At 38.6% G+C, this 22,463-nt stretch overlaps 1 protein-coding gene across 2 annotated transcripts in view; it reads left to right on the top strand.

Moving 5' to 3' along the window:
• Positions 1-1,521: 1,521 nt before the first annotated feature.
• Positions 1,522-22,463, top strand: part of LOC114688939 (vomeronasal type-2 receptor 116-like) — a 32,011-nt gene continuing 11,069 nt past the window's right edge. Inside the window, exons 1-3 of one of the 2 annotated variants that reach the window (XM_028863404.1) lie at positions 1,522-1,730; positions 20,980-21,271; positions 21,654-22,457. In XM_028863404.1, the coding sequence (XP_028719237.1) occupies positions 1,522-1,730; positions 20,980-21,271; positions 21,654-22,457 (1,305 nt within the window). Of the gene's footprint in view, positions 1,731-20,979; positions 21,283-21,653; positions 22,458-22,463 lie in introns of those variants that run through there. The other variant, XM_037201807.1, reaches the window with a different exon arrangement.

The raw sequence follows: 22,463 nt of genomic DNA, 5'->3' as shown, positions 1-22,463 counted from the left end.
ACATGAACTCAGAGGGCAGATACTTGTGCTGAGTAAAAAAATCAATAGTAAAATGAGTGACAACTGTGGGTAATAAAGGAGCAATCACCAGTAAAGTACACTGGTACACACATATGAAAACGCCACACTAAATCCCATTATGTTATGCACTAATTTAAAAACTAACAATAATTAGTAGAAAGAAAGCCTTAATCCTGATTGCTGTCATCAAAACAGATTCAGTTTTGAAACATGAAATTTCTCATTTTCATATGAACGTCTGCTCCCATCACATCTGTCAATATTCACATCTCACACAGTCTTAGGCAGCTCATCACAGAACAGGGGGCCATGCATGTGTTAAATGTTAATTTTTAAATATTCCACAAGATCCAGAGAATACCAGCCCTGTGTACCTCATCTCCAGTACTAAATAACATCTACCATCCTCCATACCATGTAATCGCCCTACATTTGTGCTATTTGCTCTATAGTCCATATCATCTAAAGGTGTTTCCTCAGCCCACAATCATCAATGAGCTCTCCCACTGGCAATACATATTCTAGAATGCAGCCACAATTATATGAGCATGACAATGTAATAAGAACAGCTTACACATTGAACACAGACTTTATTCCCAGTTACTGATGGGTTCTAAGCTACTGGACAGAGTGCTGCTTTGGAGTCACTACTCAGTTATGAGATAAGCATGAGCAAATAGATAATGAAGGATAAAGTTGAAGAAATAGGTCATCAGAAGGAACTGACTTCACAGAAGGAGGCCATGTGTTATAACCAAATACTCAACTTAGTTTCTCATGGAGAATGATGGACTGGGCATTTGTGGACATAGTATAAGCCAAGAAATTTGTGGATTTGACCTGATTATTGGAGCATCACACAATGGAGAGAAGGGATACTGGTTGGTTATATGGTCTCTGTGACTGATGTAGCATGGGGCATACTGCTCATGATCTATGAATGGTGGATGCCATACACACAAGACTGAGTCTCTCTTATTTGCACTTGATAATAGAACACACACTGTGTCCACATGAACTCTGATTATCATGGGTCATTTCAATTCTTTACCTTCACATCTAACTGTCGATCTTCTGATATTTTCTGCTAAGATCATTTCTAAAGGTGCTCTAACAAATAACTCATTGACACTGTTCTGGGACCAATGTGCCCAACATTGCTTTCTCCCATGAGCCTCAATACCTAGGGATATGAGTTGATGTCATAGGACCTGAGGCTGAGATGTCCTCACATTATTTTCCAGCCCAAGTTTTTTATTTTTTTAATTTTTTTTTTTACCTCTGCTGTGGATGTCAGCTGCAGACCCTAGGTCAGAGAGTGCTTGACATTTCTCCAGGGTAGTGGAGCCACCTGGAGAGCAAGGCATCTCATTCACATAAGTGATCTCTTCAGTGGGCAGCAGACATAAAAGCAGATGTGTATACATGGTTTTCCATTTGATAAACTGGTGTGCATCCACAGACCACACTACCGGCTTAGAGATTTGGAAGCAGGACCTGATGCTCACTCTGTATTTCTTCTTCTGGATCCTGAACATCCCCCTCCTCATGTCCAACCTCACTCACCCCAAGTGCTTTTGGAGAATGAAGCAGAATGAAGACAAGCATGGAGAGGTGGTGCCAGGTTGTGTCTTTTACCTTATTGCAGGGCAGAGCAGTGTAGTGCAGGCGGACTTGAAAGAGTATCTCAGATTTACCCTGGATGTGCTGTAAGTGTGTTTGCATTTTTCATATAAATGTCATGATATATAATGCATAATAGGTATGTGAATGGGCAGAGCAATGCTGGGAGCTTCCGTCCTTTTCTCCCAATCTTATGTCCAAGATCTGATGCAAAATATGTTTTGATATTTAATAATCATTGTTTTCCCACTATCAAGGTGTGAGACTTTTAAATTTTTTTCTAATTAGCCTCCATTTACAAGGCTGAAAGCCAAGTTAAAAACAGCATTCTTTACTTTGTTCTATCATAGGCAGCCTTCCTTTTCACAGGTGCCATTGTGAGGTGTCCAGTGGTGTCCTAAGATAAGAAACTCCAGACGACTACAATGAGTTCAGTAGTCATAAGGCTCATTCAAGTCTCTTCCAGAGTCTGCTAATGTCACATGTATCAGTGTGTGACTCCTAGTACAGGGTCTCTAATATTTGTGCCACTACTCACTGGGGAGAGTATCCATGTATCCATTTAGTTAAGCTTTCAGGTATTCTGCACGGGATCACTCCACAACTCTGAAGCTGTGAGGAGAAGGATGTATGAGATCTGTCTACTGTCAAATACTTGGGTGTGTCCTTTGCCCTTCCCTCACTTGAACACATGCACAGTCACAGGCTTTTAGGGATTACAAAGGCCAGATCTATCTCTATCTTCAAAGTCAAAACGGGAACGTCTGCATTTCAAATGTTGTGTTTTCATTATGAAAACACTAGGACATCACTTATAGTGTTGACTGCTTACTCCCCTTCTCTCTTACTATAGTGGCAGGAGCTGCCGGTGGTAGCTGTCAATATTTGATAACTGGGATGGAGAGGCTACACACTGGGTATTCTCTGCTACTATAAATGATGTATGTGTCTGATGTTTTAAGTCTAAATAATTTATTCTCTGATAATTACATTTACCTCTATTCTTTTTCTTGTTTCTATTTTTGTTAAGGATTTTTTTTATTGATTTTACATACCAACCACGTATCTCCCTCTCCTCCCTCCTCTCACCATTCCAGCTTTCTCCACTCCCCAAACCACTATTCATTCCCTTCTCCAATAAGGTGTCCTCCATGGGGAATCAGCAGAGCCTGGTACATTCAGTAGAGGCAGGTCCAAGGCCCTTTCTCTGCATCAAGGCTATGAAAGGTGTTCCATCTTAGGTAGTGTGCTTCAAAAGAAACCTTCTGCACCAGGGATGGATCTTATTCCAACTGCCAGGGGGCCCTTAATCAGATCAAGCTACACAACTGTCTCCCTTATGCAGGGGGCCTAGTCCAGTCCCATGCAGGCTCCACAGCTGTTGGGCAAAGTTCATTAGGTCCCACTAGTTTGGTGTGGTTTTCTCTGTAGGTTTCCCTATCATGATCTTGATGCCCTTGCTCATAGAATCCCTCTTCTCTCTCTTCGACTGAAGTCCTGGAGCTTGGCCTGGTGCTTGGCTGTGGATCTCCACAAGTGCTTTCATTAGTTACTGGATGAATGCTTTATGATGACAAATAGGTATTCACCGATGTGATCACTGGGGTAAGCCAATTCAGACATCCTCTCCACTATTACTAGTAGTCTAAGCTGAGGTATTCTTGTGGAATCCTGGGAACTATCCTAGTACTCAGTTTCTAACTATCTCTATGATGTCTCCCTTTATCATGGTATCTCTTTCATTGCTGTCCCACTCTGTCCCAATTCCAGTTCAACCACCCCATTCCCTTATGTTCTGTCAATTAATTTTTTGCTTTAAAAATATTGAGTATATACATATGTGTGTGTGTGTGTGTGTGTGTGTGTGTAAGATTTGCCCATCCACTAATGATATATTCAGTCTTCATTATTTTAAAGTTTTCATTATTGATGTCCTTCAAGTTTTTATTAAGTTTATTTTACCATATTTGTGAGGCAATTGCGAATGCAGTTTCCTTAATTTCTTTCTTAGCAAATGTGTTCTTTGCATATAGGGAAGTAACTGACTTTTGTGGTAATTTTGTATTCTGTCATTTTGATGTAAATATTTTCTGTGAAGTGTTTAGGATCTCAAATATGGAAGCCTATTGTTTGTTTCTCTTTTGTTCTTTGATACAAAAAGAGGTTGAATTTTTGTCCCAAATATTTTTGGCATCTTGTCAGATGACACTGTGATTCATTTCTTAAGCCGTTTATGCAATACATTACATGTATAGATTTCCTTATCCTGATCCATTGTTGCATCTCTGAAAAGAAGCCTATGATCATTGTGAATGATTTAATCTAAGGTGTTCTTTAATTGGTTTTAAAAGTACTATATTAAGAATCTACAAATAGATGGTCATGATGAAGCATGTCTGTAATCCCATCATTGTGGTGGCAGATATACGCAGTCTCTGGTGAGTTCAAGACCAACCTTGTCTATATAGTCAATTCCAGGATAGTCAGGGAGACATACCTGACACTGTCTCAAAAAGATATGAGTGTTTTATTAAATGATCATACAAATTTTGTTTTGTATAAATCTTGTTTTGACATCAGACTGACATTGCCATCATATCTATATGTAGATAGCACTTTAACCATTTCTGCTGAATGGAATAATTTAATTGCTTAATAGCATTGGTGTTGGTTATCGAAGATTTATTTGCATCTGGTAGTGACTACTACTAGTCTGGTGGGTTTTTATTTGGAAGAGGGTTTTTTATTACTGTTTCAATCTCAATCCTTACAGTAGACTTGCTTAAGGTGTTTGCCATATCTTGGTTTAATTTTTCTACCAGATACCTAAAGAAAATGCAACCAGAATGTCATTCAAACAATTCTCAGAAATTGAAAGGAAAGTAATAGAAACAATGATATATTAAAAATGGTTTCTGTGCTCAATGCATGAGTTGGGTGTTTGAAACCTGGGGCTTATGCAGAGACGCTTGGCTCAGCCTGGGAGGAGGGGACTGGACCTGCCTAGACTGAGTCTACCAGGTTGATGTCAATCCTCGGGGGAGTCTTTGCCCTTAAGGAGATGGGAATGGGGGTGGGCTGGGGGGAAGGGGAGGAGGGTGGAGGGGGGAGAACAAGGGAATCCGTGGCTGATATGTAGAACTAAATTATATTGTAAAATAAAAATAAAAAAAAAACCTCAGTATGTCCCTGACACTAAAACCAGATAAGGAATCATCAAAACAGAATAATAGAAAAGGCAATTATAGGCAAATATCACTGATGTACTTAAACCAATATTCTCCAGAAAATACATGCAATCCAAATTCAAGTATGTATCAGCAAGATCCACTGTGGAGTAGTTGGCTGCATACCAGGGTTGGAAAGATGTTTTAACATCAAAACTCAGTGAATGTCACAGATAGCTTTAGCAAACAAGGCAGACATTACATTATCACTTCAACAGATGCAGAAAAGGCATCTGACAACTACAGTATCCCTGAAACATTAGGGATAGAAGGGTAATGTCTCAATGGGATGAAGGTTGCACAGGACAATCCCATGTACAGCATTACATCAAATGGAAGACAACTGAGAACCTTCCCTAAAAACACCAAAGGAGGAAAGACACCCATTCATATATTACAAAAGTAAGTCTTGCTCATTTTCTGCTAAATCAATAAGCCCAGAAAAAAGAACGGAATGAATCAAGAAAAGAAGTCAAACTTTTTCACCAGCAGATGGTATGAACTTGTACATGAGGTGGTCAACACTCTCTGAGTGTGTCTTAGACCTAATGAATACCATCAGGAAAAGAGGAGAATAGAAAATCAAGATACAAAATATCATTTTTGTGTACAAGGAATGATGATATTGAGAAAGAAGTCAAGAAAGCAACGACAGGAACAACAACTTCCCACAATAAAATACCTGAGAATAAATTCAAACAAGTCAAGGGTCTTCATGGTGAAGATGTTGTAACAGTGAGGAAAGAAAGAGGAGTCAATAGAAGATAAAACTATCTGACATGTTGATGGGTTGGCACAAACAGTATTGTACATTAATACTTGGTTACATTATGAAAATAATCTAAGATTCTATGCAATCTCCATCAAAATTCCATTGAAACATAACTAAAAAAATAGGCAAAACCATCCAAAACTTCCCATAAAAATCAGATTCCAGATAGATCAAGCAAAGATGAAGAAAGGAAACAATGCTGGAGATATCACAATGTGTGTGTTCCATTTATAACCTAGGGCAATAGTAACAGAGGATCACGGTGCTAATTGTATATTATATAAATATTTCAAGAAAGCAAAATGGAAAACTCATAATTCAGTTCCACAGGTATAGTCACCTGAGATTTGAAAAAGTTTTCAGCAACAAGCAGTGTAGAAGATTCAGTCTATTCAACAAATATGGTTAGGAAACTGAACATTAAGGATTAGTATCTCAAATGCATATGAACATCAAGCAAATAATAGCCAAATTTAAAATGTGGTAAAGTATTAATCAGTGAGATCTCAGAAGATTAAACACAAATGTCTGAACATCACTTAAAGAAATCATCCTTAGCCATCTCAGAAATGCAAATAGAGGTATTTAGAAAATTCCTCTTACATCAGTCAGAGTGGCCAAGATTAATAATACAAATGACAGCACATGCTGCTGAGGATTCCAGGAGTGGGGAAAATTATCGATTGCTTGTGTGGGTAAAAACATGTGCAGCCACTATGGAAACCAGTGTGACAATTCCTCATGAGGTTGTGAATCTATCTACTTCAAGATCCAGCTATGCTATTCTTGGACACATACTCAAAGTATTCTGCATCTCGCTACACAGATACTTATTCATCATTTTCATTCTTGTTCTATTTATAACAGTTGGAAATTGTAAGCATCCTAGAAGCTCATGAACTAAGGAATGGATAATTATATCATAGTACATTTGAATTATAAGGGGTTATTTTTCAGTTGTAATAATTTTTTTAAAAATAGGAATTCCTGAACATTGCCAGAGACCTACAGTCAGACCCTGTTCTATGTTTGGGGAATCCTACAGGAGAGAGAGAGAGAGAGAGAGAGAGAGAGAGAGAGAGAGAGAGAAGAGAGAGAGACAGAGACAGAGACAGAGACAGAGACAGAGAACAAGGAGCGTGGGAGCCAGAGTGATCAAGGACATCACAAGAAAACCCACAGAAAATCTAACCTGGGATCATAGGGCTCACAGAGACTGAACCAACAACAGGGAGCCTGCACAATAGTGACCAAGGTGTTCTGCATATATGTGACAGTTTTGTAGCTTCATCTTCTTGTGGGACTTCTTACAGTGGGAACAGGGTTTATCTCTGACACTGCTGGCATTGTGACTCTACTTTTTATCCTGGGCAGCCTTAATGCAAGGGAAGGTGCTTAGTCTTCCTGATACTTGATATGGCATAATTTGTTGATAAGCATTGGAGGCCTGACCCTTTCTGAATATAAAAGTAGGAGGAATGCATAGGGGTAAGGAAGGTACTGCGATGAGGGGTGCTAGCAGAAATTGTGGTCAGGATATAAAATAATACATAAACTTTTAAAAAGGAATTCCAGAAATCCACATGTAATTATAAGAACTAGTGAAAATCACCTTGAGGAATGTACCTAAGAACCAAAAAAAAAGACAAATATATGTTTTCTTTAACATGTGACTATTAGCTTCTAAAACTTTGATATTCATGCTACCATCTGAATAACCACAGAAGTTAAGTATATAGTAAGGGACAGGGGGAGGAGAGGATCTAACATGAAGAGGAAAATGGAACACATTGTTATGGAGAGACACAGGGCAAACTAGAACTAGAAGATTAAATAGGGAGTGAATGGCAGAGAATGGTAAATGTGGTGTGTTTAGAAGGACAACTCACACTCAAGGCCAGTTGAAAACTATTTGGAAACCAGCTACTTGGAAGGTTCCTAAAGTATTTACACATGTGAAGGAAATCTAAATAGAATTACCAAATAAAGTGGGGACTAGTGCCCCAGCTAGACATTTTCTGCACCAAATATTTATCTAAAGCTGGGAACAGGTTACATATCTTGGTGAGGGCATCCATGGAAACTACCAAACATCATTTGCTATTCCCAAGGCTATGAATTACTCCACACAAGTTTCTGGTAAAGCTTTATTGCAGAACACACCACTTACTATTTCATTGAACATGGAGAAGTCAAGCTGGAAAGCCTTCACCATCACTGACTTGCATTCATGGTACTGGAAGGTATTCTGCATTCTACCAGAGGAGAATTGTAACTACCAATCCAGCTACAGACTTTGTAATCTATAAGTGACCTGCCTACATGATACATAAGTACAAAAATGGAATAAATATGAGGGGTTTAACCAATCAATGTCTGACTGGATTTAAAGTCCACTCCATGAAATGGAACTCGACCTGACATGGATAAAGATTCCCAGAACCTCAGTGTATATATGTCAAAGACATAGGGGAAAATATAGTACTATTATTCTGTTTAAGGAACTCAGAAACAAAAAGAATCCTAATAATATTCTGCTATACTCATTGATCAGTGCATCACTCAGCTCTCATCAGAGAAGATGTTTCTTGTAGTCAATGGGAACTATCCCAGAAATCCACAACTGCACAGTGTGTGCAGAGAGTGAGGAACTCTGGAGCACATTGTCTTCAGTGAGTTGTCTCATCAATTCCTTAAACTCAAGGCTCAGAGATCTATGTGGAAGAGGAGACAGACAGAATTATGAGTCAAAGGTGATGGATAACTCCAAGGAAGCATTGTCTTCCAGACACAATGGCACTGATGAGTATATAAGCTCACCCAACTGTGTGAGCATGCCCAAGACCTGTTGTGGTTCAAATGGTACAAGTTCAAATGATGTCTCATAATTGTGAGAAGCAACTGGACACCACATCTCACCCCTAAAAAAGAAGCTATGTGAAACTTCTACCTGCTTTGAAAAGGAAAATCTGTTTTCTCCAGTGGAGTCTCACTGAGTACATTATTAGACACAATTTAGGACCAGTCCCATGCACAGGAGTGTTTCCATAACACAAAATGGAAAGAAAGGAATTTTTGTAGACTTTTTGTCTTAATTTTCTTCCCTTGGTCTTCTTTGTGTATTCGTTTCTTTTTCATTTTTTTATAATTATTACTATATTTTTATTTATTTATTTTCTTGATTTTACATTCCACCAAAGGTTCCCCTCCCTTCCCTCTTTCTAGGTCCACCCTCCTTTATCCTCCAACCTCACCACATCCAATACTCCTTCACTGTTATTCTTTAGATACAGGCAGGAATCCCGTGGATATCAGTGAGTCCTGGTATATCAAGATGCTTTGAGAGCAGGCACCCATTTTTCCACCAAGGTTGGATGTAGATGTAACAATCTTATTAAATAAGAAACAGAGCCAAATGCAGAGTTAAAAGCCCAAGAGGTCAGAGCAGTATCTAAGAGCTGAGACTAAAAACCCTTTCTTACACTTGACTGCCACTGCTGTCCTTCCCCTCAGCAAGAGACCTCCTTCCTGTGTATCTGTCTTTTTATTGACTTTCTGTTCTGCCTTCTCATTGGTTGTAAACCCAACCACATGACTTCCTCATTACTGCCTGTCTATACAGACATCCAGGTCTTCGATGGTTAGTATTGAGATTAATGGTGTGTGTGTCCATGCTGGCTGTATCCTTGAACACACAGAGATCTGTCTGTATTGTGATTAGCATTAAAGGTGTATGCCACCACAGTCTGGCTCTTGCTATGTGTTGCTATTAGCGCTGATACCAAGGCAACTTTATTTATTAACATACAAATAAAATCACATTTCAGCACATGTAAAATATCAGTATATTTCCCCCTTCCTATTGAAATAAAAAGAAAGAAGGAAAAAAGTTATAACTAATATAAGAAAAACTATATACAAAAATACAATAACTATATACCATATATACAAGCAATAAATACCTAAACAATGTCTAGTACATTTGCATTTGACCAATTCAGAGAAAGTAATTCCATTATCTCTCCTATTTTGGTAAGTCCAAAATGTACCTGATTCACTTTCTATCCTAAATTATATTACTAACAGAACTATCTTATAATGTCTTTCAAATTTATACGCTTAGTCTTCAGAGAGTTTATTTTCTAAAATTCTTAACAAGGAAAACTATAACTATCTAAACTTTAACTATCACTATCTAATCTTCAACTCCCTCAAAGACTTAAGAAGTAAATACTACATAACAAAAATAAAAACAGGAAGTGCATGCAAGCAGCTTCCAAAAAATGTGAGTTGACAGAAACAGGCAGCTGCCTGGACAGTTACCCGAGGTTTCTCCACAGTGTTGGGGCATCATCTTCTGCCTATATGCTTAGCTTATCTGACAGACTCATTTGTGAACTATGATGTTCACAGGGTCAATAGTTTGACCTCATATTTGGTGAGAGCAGTCCATGTTCCAGAAACACGTGAATTCCACTAGTGTCATGTCATGATTCAGGATTTTAAATTCTGGAAATTGTTGATGTTTTTTGTATACAGCTGTCCATTCTTCTTCAATGTGTGGGGGGTGGGCTTCATCTCGCCATCTCCTTCTTCTCCACATGCCTCTATTAAATGCCAGTCTATTATTGAGAGGCGTGAACTTAGTTACTCTTCAAGAATAACTGTTTCAGCTGCTCTTCCACTGCACATCAGAAGTCATCAGTCCACTGTCTGTTCAGCTGCCTTCGAAGAAAAGTGCACTGTGCCTTTTCCGGATTGCAAAGGCCACTTCAAGCATGGTGCCATATTGTCCTGGTCTCAGAAGATGCCCTTTGTTAAAGCCACAACCACACTTGTTTTGGCAAGAATCAGTAGTCCTCTGTTTCATGTCCTGTCTGTCCATTTTGCTTGTTTGTCAGCAGTTGATTCGAGGATACTTTGTTGTTCAGTGTCTAACTTTTGCCACAATGATAGTTAACTCTATATGCAGTTTCTTCAATGCCCATATTTTCTCTGAAGTAGGTTTGTACTGCCAGGAGCCAACATGTCTCATAGTCAATAACAAAGAAGAAAAATTATCGAAGTTACTAAAACATTTTAAATGTCATAATCTGTAGATCTCTGAAGGGTTTGAAGATGACCTTTCTGTCTAAAATATATCTGCTTGATTTTGAAAACACACCTAATGTGACTACAAGTTTGATTGTAATGTCTAACTACTAACTTTCACTTTTTTATATCCTAATAGTTGGTAATAATTAATATTCAAGGATCAACAAATTGTATTACATTGTTAAATGAATTATATAAGTACAGTATCTTGAACAAGATTAGAAATATACATATAGCATTTTCTAACAATATCAATCTCAATATATATATAATTTGTATACAATATAAAAAATCCAATCCCATGTAAATTATTTAAAACTAGTAATTGTCTTTTTTTAAAACAAGAACCTTAAAATTAATCTCTTTTGCTTAGGCCTTTTCCTAACCCTTAACAACAACTTGCAATCAACCCTCCTAAACAATGGAAATTATCCCAGACCCAAAATGCATTTAAAGACCAATAAGCCACCTGCCCCACACCACCTCTTTGGGAATGTGGGCTTCATATTGTAAAAATTGCTTCTTGCTGGATATGGGCGAAGATATCTTTATTCTGAAAAGAAAAATTTTGGATTAATTGTCAAATTCTAGGAAAGGTAGCTATATCCTTTTGTTGTCCAGTTTGAGCATAATGCCAAAGTTCAAGGCTCATCTCAAGTCCTTATTCAAGTAGTCATTGAAAATGGATCATCTCGGCTAGCCATCTCAAAATTTCTCTGAGCCGTTTATTGCTCAAAGCTGATCTGTAGATGATGTTTGTCAGCTTAGTGGTATTATTTTTGACCATGTGGAATTGTTGTGGGGCCCCATCTTCTTCCTGGAGACTTCAGTTGATGTTAGGCCTGGCTGTGATTTCCTGCAGAAAACTGATAAGAGACTCGAACATAAAGACATGTATAGGTAGCTAGCTGAAGCCCCTTTTTTAGAATTAGTATAATATATGACTATTATTAGTATCTTAACAAAGTTTAATATGAATATATAAATATAAATCTTGTAAATTTTGATATAAAATTCATACTTTAAAAAAAGTTTAAAGAATCAGAATAGAATCAAAGAATTGAGATTAATAGTAATAGAATAGTCCCTTAATTAATTTGGTTTTTCTCCTGTCCCCTATCAGAAGATGGTTCCTTCTTCTGGCATGTGACAGAGAGTTTGCATTTTCCTTTTAGCAACATGCTTGAGTTTAAAGAAGGAGACAGCCATTGACCAACTCCAAAGTCAGCTGTAAATTTTAATTGAACTGGAACTACAAGAAGACCAATATTGTTAAATGTCTTTAGAGAAAAACAGAAACATTTAGGAAGAGTTATGAAATTTTATACATGATATACCAATAGATCATTTTGCTCTTTTTCTTGGGACAGATAATTTGTCCTTTTTCTTCAGTTGTCTCATTTGTCCAGTGTTCTTCATATTCCTTAGCCTTCATTATCCTGAAAGACAAAAACAAAAACCTTTCCCCAAGACTAATTTTGGGGATGTTCCTTTTTGGCAAGTTAATATCTGATTAAATTAAAAGGCATGTATTAATGGTGTATAGCAATTCAGCCTTGTTCTCTGGAGCTCTGCTCGGTCCACCTCCATCATTCAGGGTCCTGGAACAGAGAAAGAGCTTGCCCATCCAGCTCTGGCATCTCCAGGTGCCTCCCCTGGCCCTGCCTTGTAGGCATGACAATTGCCAGAGTCTCAATGGGGCTTGGAACTTCCAGATCAAAGCTGGAATGGCTACCCACTACATAGGATTATGTGGTAAGCTGTAATATGCTTTATATTGTAATAAGCATGAAACGGTTTCATTTTAACAGAGACATATGATGGGGCATTGTCAGTTTTAATTTGTGCAGGTATACCCATGATGGCTATAACTTCTAGCAAATGAGTGATTATAGAATCAGTTTTTTCAGAACTCAAAGCAGTTGCCCATTGAAATCCTGAATAAGTATCAATGGTATGGTGTACATATTTCAATTTTCCAAATTCTACAAAGTGAAACACGTCCATCTGCCAGATCTTCTTCCTCTGAGTACTCTTTGTGTTATATCCTGCTGGTAATGGCGTCTGATTGTAAAAGGAACAAGTATGACATTTCCTTACAATTTCCTTGGCTTGTTGTCAGGTTATGGAAAAATCTTTTTTAAACCTTTAATATTGACATGATTTTTTTAATGAAATTCTGAGGCCTCAAGCACATTTCCTATCAATAATTTATCAATCTCATCATCACCTTGTGCTAGAGGGCCTGGCAGACCTGTATGGGATTGAATATGAGTTATATATGAAGCATGACTCCTTATCCTGATTGTATTGTGTAACTGAATAAATAGTGAAGTTAATTCTGACTCATCAGGAATAAATTCTGCAGTTTCAATAGGTAATACCACTTTTTAGCATACTGAGACTCAGTAATATGTTGAGAGGTTGTGAAAAATCCATTAATACCAAAAGAATAGCATACAACCCGATTTTTGAACTGAATAAAAAGAGACAAAGGAATTCCAGATTGTAGAGAGCCCATTGGCTGAATTACTTTGTTAATTGCTCTCAGGTCTGTTACTATTCCCCATTTTCCAGATTTCTTTTTATTAACAAATGCAGGAGAATTCCAAGGACTGGTTGATTCTTCAATAAGCTGAGCATTTAACTGTTCTTCTACCAGCATTTCTAAAGCCTGGAGTTTCTCTATTGTTAAAGTCCATTGATGAACCCATACAGACTTGTCTGTTAACTATATTAAAGTGTCTTTGGAAGATCATCAGTTGTTGTATTTTGTTCTTGCATAATATGGATGGCTGGTGACCACCCATTAGAACAATATCTTCTAAAATTTCTCTCAGAAACATGTGCGAGTTTATGATTTGTTTCTGAGGTTGGAAGGATGTTAATATGAGTATTCCATTGTTGCACCAGGTCTCGACCCCACAGGTTCATAGATATGTTAGCTGCATATGGTTTTAATTTTCCTCTCTGTACTTCTGGACCTATACATTTGAGCCATCTTGCACTCTGTTTCACTTGAGATAATGTTCCAATCCCTAACAGGTAAATGTTTACCTCCTGAAGATACCAGGTTGAATGCCAAAATTCTGGTGCAATTATGGTAATGTCAGCACCTATGTCCACCAGACCACACAACAAAACACCATTTATTTTTATTGTTAATTTTGGTCCTTGTTCATTTATAGAAGTTTGCCCAAAAATTTCTTCATGGTTTCTCCTGAATTTTCTGTTTTCTCCATCTCAGTTGTTCCATTACCCCGAGCAACCTGGTTTATTCCAATAGGCATTGGGTTATTTCATTGCTCTGAGTAGGAGTTTCCTCTATGACTGCAGGAAAGGACTGAGCTGGATTTGCTGTTGTTGCCTGCCTGAGGCTCCTCTGGGATTACCCGAAGACTGAGGCAAAGTATTACCTTGCCTGGCCCTTGTTGATCTACATTCATTGGTCCAGTGTTTTCCCTTACCACACCTTCTGCATAATCCAGAAGGAAGGGGAATTCTGTTGCCATTGTTTCTTGAAGACACATTGTTTCTAGGAAGGCCTTGTTTACAGTCCCTTTTCAAATGTCCTTGCTTTCCAAATCCAAAAGATCTGACATTCCTCAAACCTCTTGAAATTGCTTCTCCTATCCACATATCATCATTGTCATGAATCTCAACATTAAACATGTCCCTAATCCAATCTTCCAAGGGTGCATATCTTGCCTTTAACAGCCTGATTATTCTCTTGCATGCTGCATTCAAGTTCTCAAAAGCCAAACATTTGATTATTATCTAGCTAGCTTCTGAATTCGATACCATTCTCTTTATTGCTGAAATCGGTCTTGGTAAGAAATCCATGAAGGATTATTTTGAGCCTTGTATAACCATTTTAAATGACTCAGTTTTCTTTCTGTTTCCTCAACTCTGTCCCATGCATTCAAGGCTGCCATTTGACATAGAATTAGGGTTTGGACATCATATAAACATTTTGTTTGTATTGCAGCATATTGGCCTTCTTCAACAAACTGAGCCTGAGAGATTTGTGTACCTTTAGCCCTCCATTGATTTTCTATGTTTTTAGCTTCCTCTTTGAACCACATTTGCCAGTGTAGCTGTGCCCAGGTTCCAGAACAGCATTTACCAGCTCTCTCCAGTCCTGTGGTATAATCTTATTATAAGTTGACCAGGAGTTTAACATTTGCTTTACAAATGGGAAATACATGCCATAAGATACTATTGGTCTGCTAGGCTGAGGTAGGCCCAGGCAGGGAGCTGGGCCCGCTGAGGTGGGAAATCTGGTGGCCAAGTCAAGCCAACCAAGTAGTTTTTAATGAATTCTTACCACGTGGGCACCAAATGTAGGTCTAACAGTCTTATTAAATAAGAAACACAGAGACAAATGCAGAGTTAAAAGCCCAAGAGGTCAGAGCAGTAGCTAAGAGCTGAGACTAAAAACCCTTTCTTACCCTTGACTGCCACTGCTGTCCTTCTCCTCAGCAAGAGACCTACTTCCTGTGTATCTATCTTTTTATTGACTTTCTGTTCTGCCTTCTCATTGGCTGTAAACCAAACCACATGACTTCCTCATCACTGCCTGTCTATACAGACCTCCAGGTCTTCTATGGTTGGTATTGAGATTAAAGGCATGTGTCTCCATGCTGGCTGTATCCTTGAACACACAGAGATCTGTCTGTATTGTGATCGGGATTAAAGGTGATGTGCCACCACAGCCTGGCTCTTGCTATGGCTTTCTATTAGCTCTGACCCGAGGCAACTTTATTTATTAACATATAAATAAAATCACATTATAGTGTAGCTTGAGAATTTCTCTCAAGCTCCCACCAAGTCCTGGCAGTCCAACAGCCCACTTATAAAATAAACATGCAGACGCTTATATTATTTAATGTGTTTGGCCTAATGGCTCAGGCTTCTAGCTATCCAGTTCTTACATCTTAAATTAATCCATTTCTATAAATCTATACCTTGCCACGTGGCTTGTGGCTTACCAATTTCTTCACATGCTGCTTGTCCTGGTGGTGGCTGGCAGTGTCTCCTCCCACCGTCCTGTTCTCTCAGTTCTCCTCTCTGTTATTCCCACCTATACTTCCTGCCTGGCCACTGGCCAATCAGTGTTTTATTTACTGACCAATCAGAGCATATGACATACAGACTATCCCACAGCACTTCCTCATTTCTTTTTTTTAAGGAGTTTTTAACTTTTACAATGCCAGCTTGTTATATTTGGGAATTTGGGTTTAGCTTCTCTTACTACTTCCTGCTGGAGGGGGGCACTGTATCTTATGGGGACACAAAGAAAATTTTAGGATTTTGGAGTAGCCTGTAAGAATGTATTGTCTGAGCCTGTTGCCTTGAATCTCATCTGAATATGGATTATCTGGGCCATGGTGTCATCGGAGATCTTTCAGTGGGTCTTGGATGTTCAACCCTGATGTATCTTAATCTGGAACAAATCCACAGCCTCTTGCTTTCTGTGGAAAAAAAAGCAGAGCCTCCTTTCCAAAGTAACATATCCTTACATCCAAATTTTGAAGTCAAGGTACCTTTAAAATATACATTTTGGTAGAACTCAACAACTTTTGCAATCTAATGTTTTTCTTCAGTAACGAATATCAAAGAGAACATAATCCAGATTCTCAGTGTGGTAGCCATCTTTATGTGGCTTATTTTTTATATTATCTTGAGCCTATTGCTTTATACTGCAGCATTATAAGACTGAAATGGTGCTGTGTCTGCTGGCTCTGCCCACTTCAACTTCTGAACATGGAGGTGGTATGTTTTCTGCCAGCTCTGGGAGACATCAGCTCTTAGAAATAGTGGGTCTATACTTCTATCAAAGCAGCATGTAGACCAGAAACCTTTTTTTGTTTTGTACTAGCAAAGGCTGAATCCTCCATGCAGCTTAATGTGCCACTTGCAGAGACCTCATTCCTGCCATACTGCAGGTAGAGCACACATACCAGGAACCCGCCATAGTAGATAGTAGGTCAAACACACAGGCTGCAGCTAACTTGAAAGAGACAACTAGGAACTGTTTATAGCTCCGTTTTAGAATCTTTTTACTCGGGTTTTAGGTGGAAACTCTTGCCAACACATTGGGCACCATTTTTAGCTGGAGTTTTCTCCAGTCCTGCCTGATCCAAAGTCAGGACAAATCTCTATCACCCACCAGTCCTGCAGCCACTCAGACCCAACTGAATAAACACACAGAGACTTATATTATTTAAACTGTTTGGCCTAATGGCTCAGGCTTCTAGCTATCCAGTTCTTACATCCTAAATTAATCCATTTCTATAAATCTATACCTTGCCCTGTGGCTCATGACTTACAGGCATCTTCACATGCTGCTTGTCCTGGTGGTGGCTGGCAGTGTCTCCTCCCACCTTCCTGTTCGCTCTATTCTCCTCTCAGTTATTCCCGCCTATACTTCCTGCCTGGCCACTGGCCAATCAGTGTTTTATTTATTGACCAATCAGAGCATTTGACAAACAGATTATCCCACAGCATTATAGTACAAATAAAATATCACCATGGTTGGATCAGGCAGTCCAAAAGGATAAATGGGTCCCAAAAGCAGGCATCAGAGTCAGAGACATCCTCTTGCTGTGTAATGAAGAGCAATTTACACAACTGTAACATACAGTCAGAGAGTCTAGGTCATTCCTATGTTGGCTCCCTGGTTGTCCTTTTACTCTCTATGAGCCCTTCTGAGTCCAGATTAGTTGATTCTGTGTGTTTTCATGTGGTGCTCTTTACACCACTGGGTCTTACAATCCTTCCTCTCCCTCTTCTGCAGTAGTCTCCATGCTCGGCTCAAAGTTTGGCTGTTACAGTTTGTCCCACCTACAAGGTATGTTGGGGTAAATGTGGTGTAGAAATTGTGAGAGTGACCAACAGATGACTGGCACAGCTGGAGACCCATTCCATGAGGGGAAATCCCCCTTGAGGACCAGGACTCAGAATCAGGATATCACAGAGACCTAGGATAGAACCAAACATGAACGGGGAAAAAAGCCAATCTAAACAGAGAATTCTCTGTTTAGTTCTAAAGCCCATTTCTCAATTGGACTGTTGGTCGTTTTGATGTCTAATTTCTTGAGTTCCTTATATATTCTGGATATCAGTCCTCTGTCAGATGTGGGGTTGGTGAAGACCATTTTCCCATTCTGTAGGCTGTCACTTTGCCTTATTGACTGTATCCTTTGCTCTACAAAAGCTTCTCAGTTTCAAGAGATCCCATTGATTGATTGTTTCTCTCAGTGTCTGTGCTACTGGTGTTATATTTAGGAAGTGATCTCCTATGCCAATGCATTCAAGACTATTTCCTACTTTCTCTTTTATCAGGTTCAGAGTAGCTGGATTTATGTTGAGATCCTTGATCCACTTGGACTTAAGTTTTGTGCACAGTGACAGATATGGATCTATTTGCAGCCTTCTACATGTTGATATCCAGTTATGCCAGCACCATTTGTTGAAGATGCTTTCTTTTTTCCATTGTACACTTTTGGCTTCTTTGTCAAAAATTATATGTTCATAGTGTGTGGGTTAATGTCAGGGTCTTCAATTTGATTCCATTGGTCCACATGTTGGTTTTTATGCCAATACCAAGCTGTTTTTATTACTGTAGCTCTATAGTAGAGCTTGAAGTCAGGGATTGTGATGCCTCCAGATGTTGTTTTACTGTACAGGATTCTTTTGGCTATCCTGGGTTTTTTGTCTTTCCATATGAAGTTGAGTATTATTCTTTCCAGGTCTGTGAAGAATTGTGTTGGTATTTTGATGGGATTGCATTGAATCTGTAGATTGCTTTTGGTAAAATGGCCATTTTTACTATGTTGGTCCTGCCTATCCATGAGCATGGGAGATCTTTCCATTTTCTGACATCTTCTCCAATTTCATTTTTCAGGGACTTAAAGTTCTTGTCATATAAGTCCTTCACTTGCTTGATTAGTGTTACCCCAAGGTATTTTATGTCATTTGTGGCTATTGTAAAGGGTGATGTATCTCTGATTTCCTTTTCAGTTTCTTTGTTCATTGTATATAGCAGGGCTCCTGATTTTTTTGAGTTGATCTTGTATCCTGTTATGTTGCTGAAGGTGTTTACAAGCTTTATTAGTTCCTGGGAGGAATCTTTGGAGTCACTCAAGTATACTATCATGTCATCTGCAAATAGGGGAAGCTTGACTTCTTCCTTTCCAATTTGTATCCCCTTAATCTCCTTATGTTGTCTTATTGCTCTGGCTAGAACTTCAAGTACTATATTGAATAAGAATGGGGAGAGTGGACAGCCTTGCCTCATTCCTGATTTTAGTGGAATTCTTTGATTTTCCCTCCCTTTAATTTGATGTTGGCTGTTTGCTTTCTGTAAATTGCCTTTATTTTGTTTAGGTATGTTCCCTGTATTCCTGATCGCTCCAAGACTTTTATCATGAAGTGGTGTTAGATTTTGTCAAATGCTCTTTCTGTATCTAGTGAGATGATCATGTGGTTTTTTTCTTTCAGTTTGTTTATATGGTGTCTTACATTGACTGATTTTCGTATGTTGAACCATCCTTGCATCCCTGGGATGAATGCTACTTGGTCATGATGGATAATTGTTTTGATGTGTTCTTGGTGTCTGTTTGCCAGTATTTTATTGAGTATTTTTGCATCAATGTTCATGAGGGAGATTGGTCTGTAGTTCTCTTTCTTTGTTGTATCCTTGTTTGGTTTAGGAATCACGGTAATTGTAGCCCCATAGAAGGAGTTTGGTAATGTTCCTTCTGTTTCTGTTATGTGGAACAATTTAGAGAGTACTGGTATTAACTATTCTTTGAAGATCTGGTAGAATTCTGCGCTGAAACCATCTGGTCCTGGGCTTTTTTTGGTTGGGCGACTTTTAATGACTGTTTCTATTTCCTTAGGCATTATGGACTATTTAAATAGTTTATCTGGTCTTGATTTAACTTAGGCATATGGTACCTATCCAGAAAATTGTCCATTTCTTTTAGGTTTTCCAGTTTTGTGGAATAGAGGTTTTTGAAATATGACCTGATAATTCTCTGGATTTCCTCAATGTCTGTTGTTATTTCTATATTATTGATTTCACCTCTAACAGTCTTAAGAAACAAGTGGGTGTAGCCATCCTGATATCCAACACAATAGACTTCAAACTAAAATCAATCAAAAGAGATCAATAAGGGCATTACATACTCATCACAGGAAAGATGCACCAACATGAAGTTTCAATTCTGAACATGTATGCCACTAACAAAAGTGCATAACAGCACACCTGAAAGCTCTAGAACAAGAAGAAGCAAAGTCTCTCAGGAAGAATAGATGACAGGAAATTATCAAAGTGAGAGATGAAATTAATAAATTAGAAACTTAGAGAATAATACAAAAAATTAATGAAACAAACAAAAAATTTCTTTGAGAAAATCAACGAGATAGACAAGCCCTTATCCAAATTAACCAAAAGACACACAGAGAGAATCCAAATCAAAATCAGAAATGAAAAGGGGGATTTTCCAACAGACATTGAGGATCAAAAATTTTAGTGTAAGTCTAGAAAGCATGACTCTGATAAAGAAAACATGGAGAAAACATCTAAATATATAGAATAACTCAGGAAATAAGACCACATTTTAACAAGTGTGATTGCATAAACTAGTTTTGTTTGCATTCAAAAATGCTATGAGCGTGTTAAGAGGCAGCCCATACAAATGGAATAATATCTACTGGCTTTACTAGACTAAAGAATATCTAGAATATAGAAAGTAGTAATAAACTGGGGCTGTAGACATGGGTCTTCAGTTAAGAAAAGTTGCTGATCTGTCAAAGGATCTGAGTTCAGTTTCAACCACCCATGTTGGCAGGCACCTCAAAACCACTTAAATTTCCAGCTCTGCAGGATCCAGCTTCCTCTTCTGGCCCCCAGGAAAACTGCATTCTCAAGTTTCCTACAAATACACACACATATCATTTATCAAGTGTGCATCCAGTACTTAAAATGCCAAGATGAAATTCCCTGTCTAAGTGGACAAGAACACATTTCTCATTTTTGTGACATCCACTCTCATCAGCCTTTTAGTTTTTTTTCAAGCTCTCAAGCATCTCCTGTTTTTCCAACCTTACAAAACAGGGAATTGTCAAGCTATATCTGAAAATGACATTGAATGCATGATAATCCTTGTATTAACTACAAAGCATTCATCTATAGAGCCTTATCCATACTAAATCCTGTGCCTTTATTTTTAGAATACCATCTAAAAACTACAAGTTTGCTCTGCCTTTGGCTTTTGCTGTGGAAGAAATCAACAGGAGTCTATATCTTCTACCAAATGTGTCTCTCATGTTTTACTTCTTCACAGACCATTATCATGATAAACACGCATTTCAAAAATTCATATATGTTACTACCCAAAGGTATAGACCTCTTGTTAACTACATCTGTAAACGTAAGATCAAATGTCGTATAATGATTACAGGACCAATGTTAGCACCATCCATGAGCCTGGCACAATTTTTTGAGCTCTACAAATATCCACAGGTGAGGTTGTTTGGGTGATAAAATATGAAATCTTTCTCATTTCTTGGCTAAGCCTGATGCTGAGGAGAGTATATGGGGGAGATTGGCTTCACATTAATGTAAATCAAGTTCAAGTGTAATTAATCAGCCACTCAATGGGACATTCCCAGTTCATCGTTTGATATGTAGATGAGAAGAATAATTAGCAGTCAAAGTGATTTTCCTTGAACAAATTGTAGAAAGGTAATTTTCTGCAGGTTTCTAACAGTGTAGTACAACTGTAGTAATAGGAGAAAATTGCCTTCCTGTCATTTAAACTGGTACTTCACATACCTCAGGGCTTCCATTGAGATTTCTGACAGTCCTCTACCTCATGCTGCTCCCTGTGTTCTATGTCCTTTAGCTCACTTATGGACATTTCAATCCTATCCTGAGTGATCGTGAACAGTTTCCCAGTCTGTATCAGATGGCCCCCAAGGACACAGCTCTGGCCCTGGCCATGGTCTCTTTCATGACTCACTTCAACTGGAACTGGGTTGGGCTGGCCATCTCAGATGATGACCAGGGTCTCCAATTTCTCTCAGATCTGAGAGGAGAAAGTGAAGTCCAAAGAATCTGCTTATCCTTTGTGATCATGATCCCAGTCAACAAGGAGTTATACATGTCAAGAGCTGAAGTGTATAACAACCAGATTGAGACATCATCCACAAATGTTGTTATCATTTATGGTGACACAGACAGTACTCTAGCTGTGTGCTTTAGAATGTGGGTATCACGTGGTATACAGAGAATATGGGTCACCACCTCACAGTGGGATGTCATTACAAGTAAGAGAGACTTCACTCTTGACTCATTCCATGGGACTCTTGCTTTTGCACACCACCATGCTGAGATTTCTGGTTTTAAAAATTTTGTTCAGACAATGAACTCTTCCAAATACACAGACCTATTCCTGGCCCGACTGGGGTGGATGTTCTTTAGCTGTGAAGCCTCAACATCTAACTGTAAGACACTGGAGAACTGCTCATTCAATGCCTCACTAGAATGGTTAATGGAACAGAGTTTTGACATGGCCTTCAGTGATGATGCTTATGATATATACAATGCCGTGTATGCTGTGGCCCACGCTCTCCATGAAATGCTTCTTCGACAAGTAGAAAACCAGCCAGTCTCAACTCTGAGAGAACTGGATTCTGACTGCTCACAGGTACTG

Source organism: Peromyscus leucopus, unplaced genomic scaffold (assembly GCF_004664715.2).
Source record: "Peromyscus leucopus breed LL Stock unplaced genomic scaffold, UCI_PerLeu_2.1 scaffold_1459, whole genome shotgun sequence".
Classification (NCBI taxonomy): Eukaryota; Metazoa; Chordata; class Mammalia; order Rodentia; family Cricetidae; genus Peromyscus; species Peromyscus leucopus.
This window is presented reverse-complemented; position numbering and strand designations above follow the sequence as displayed.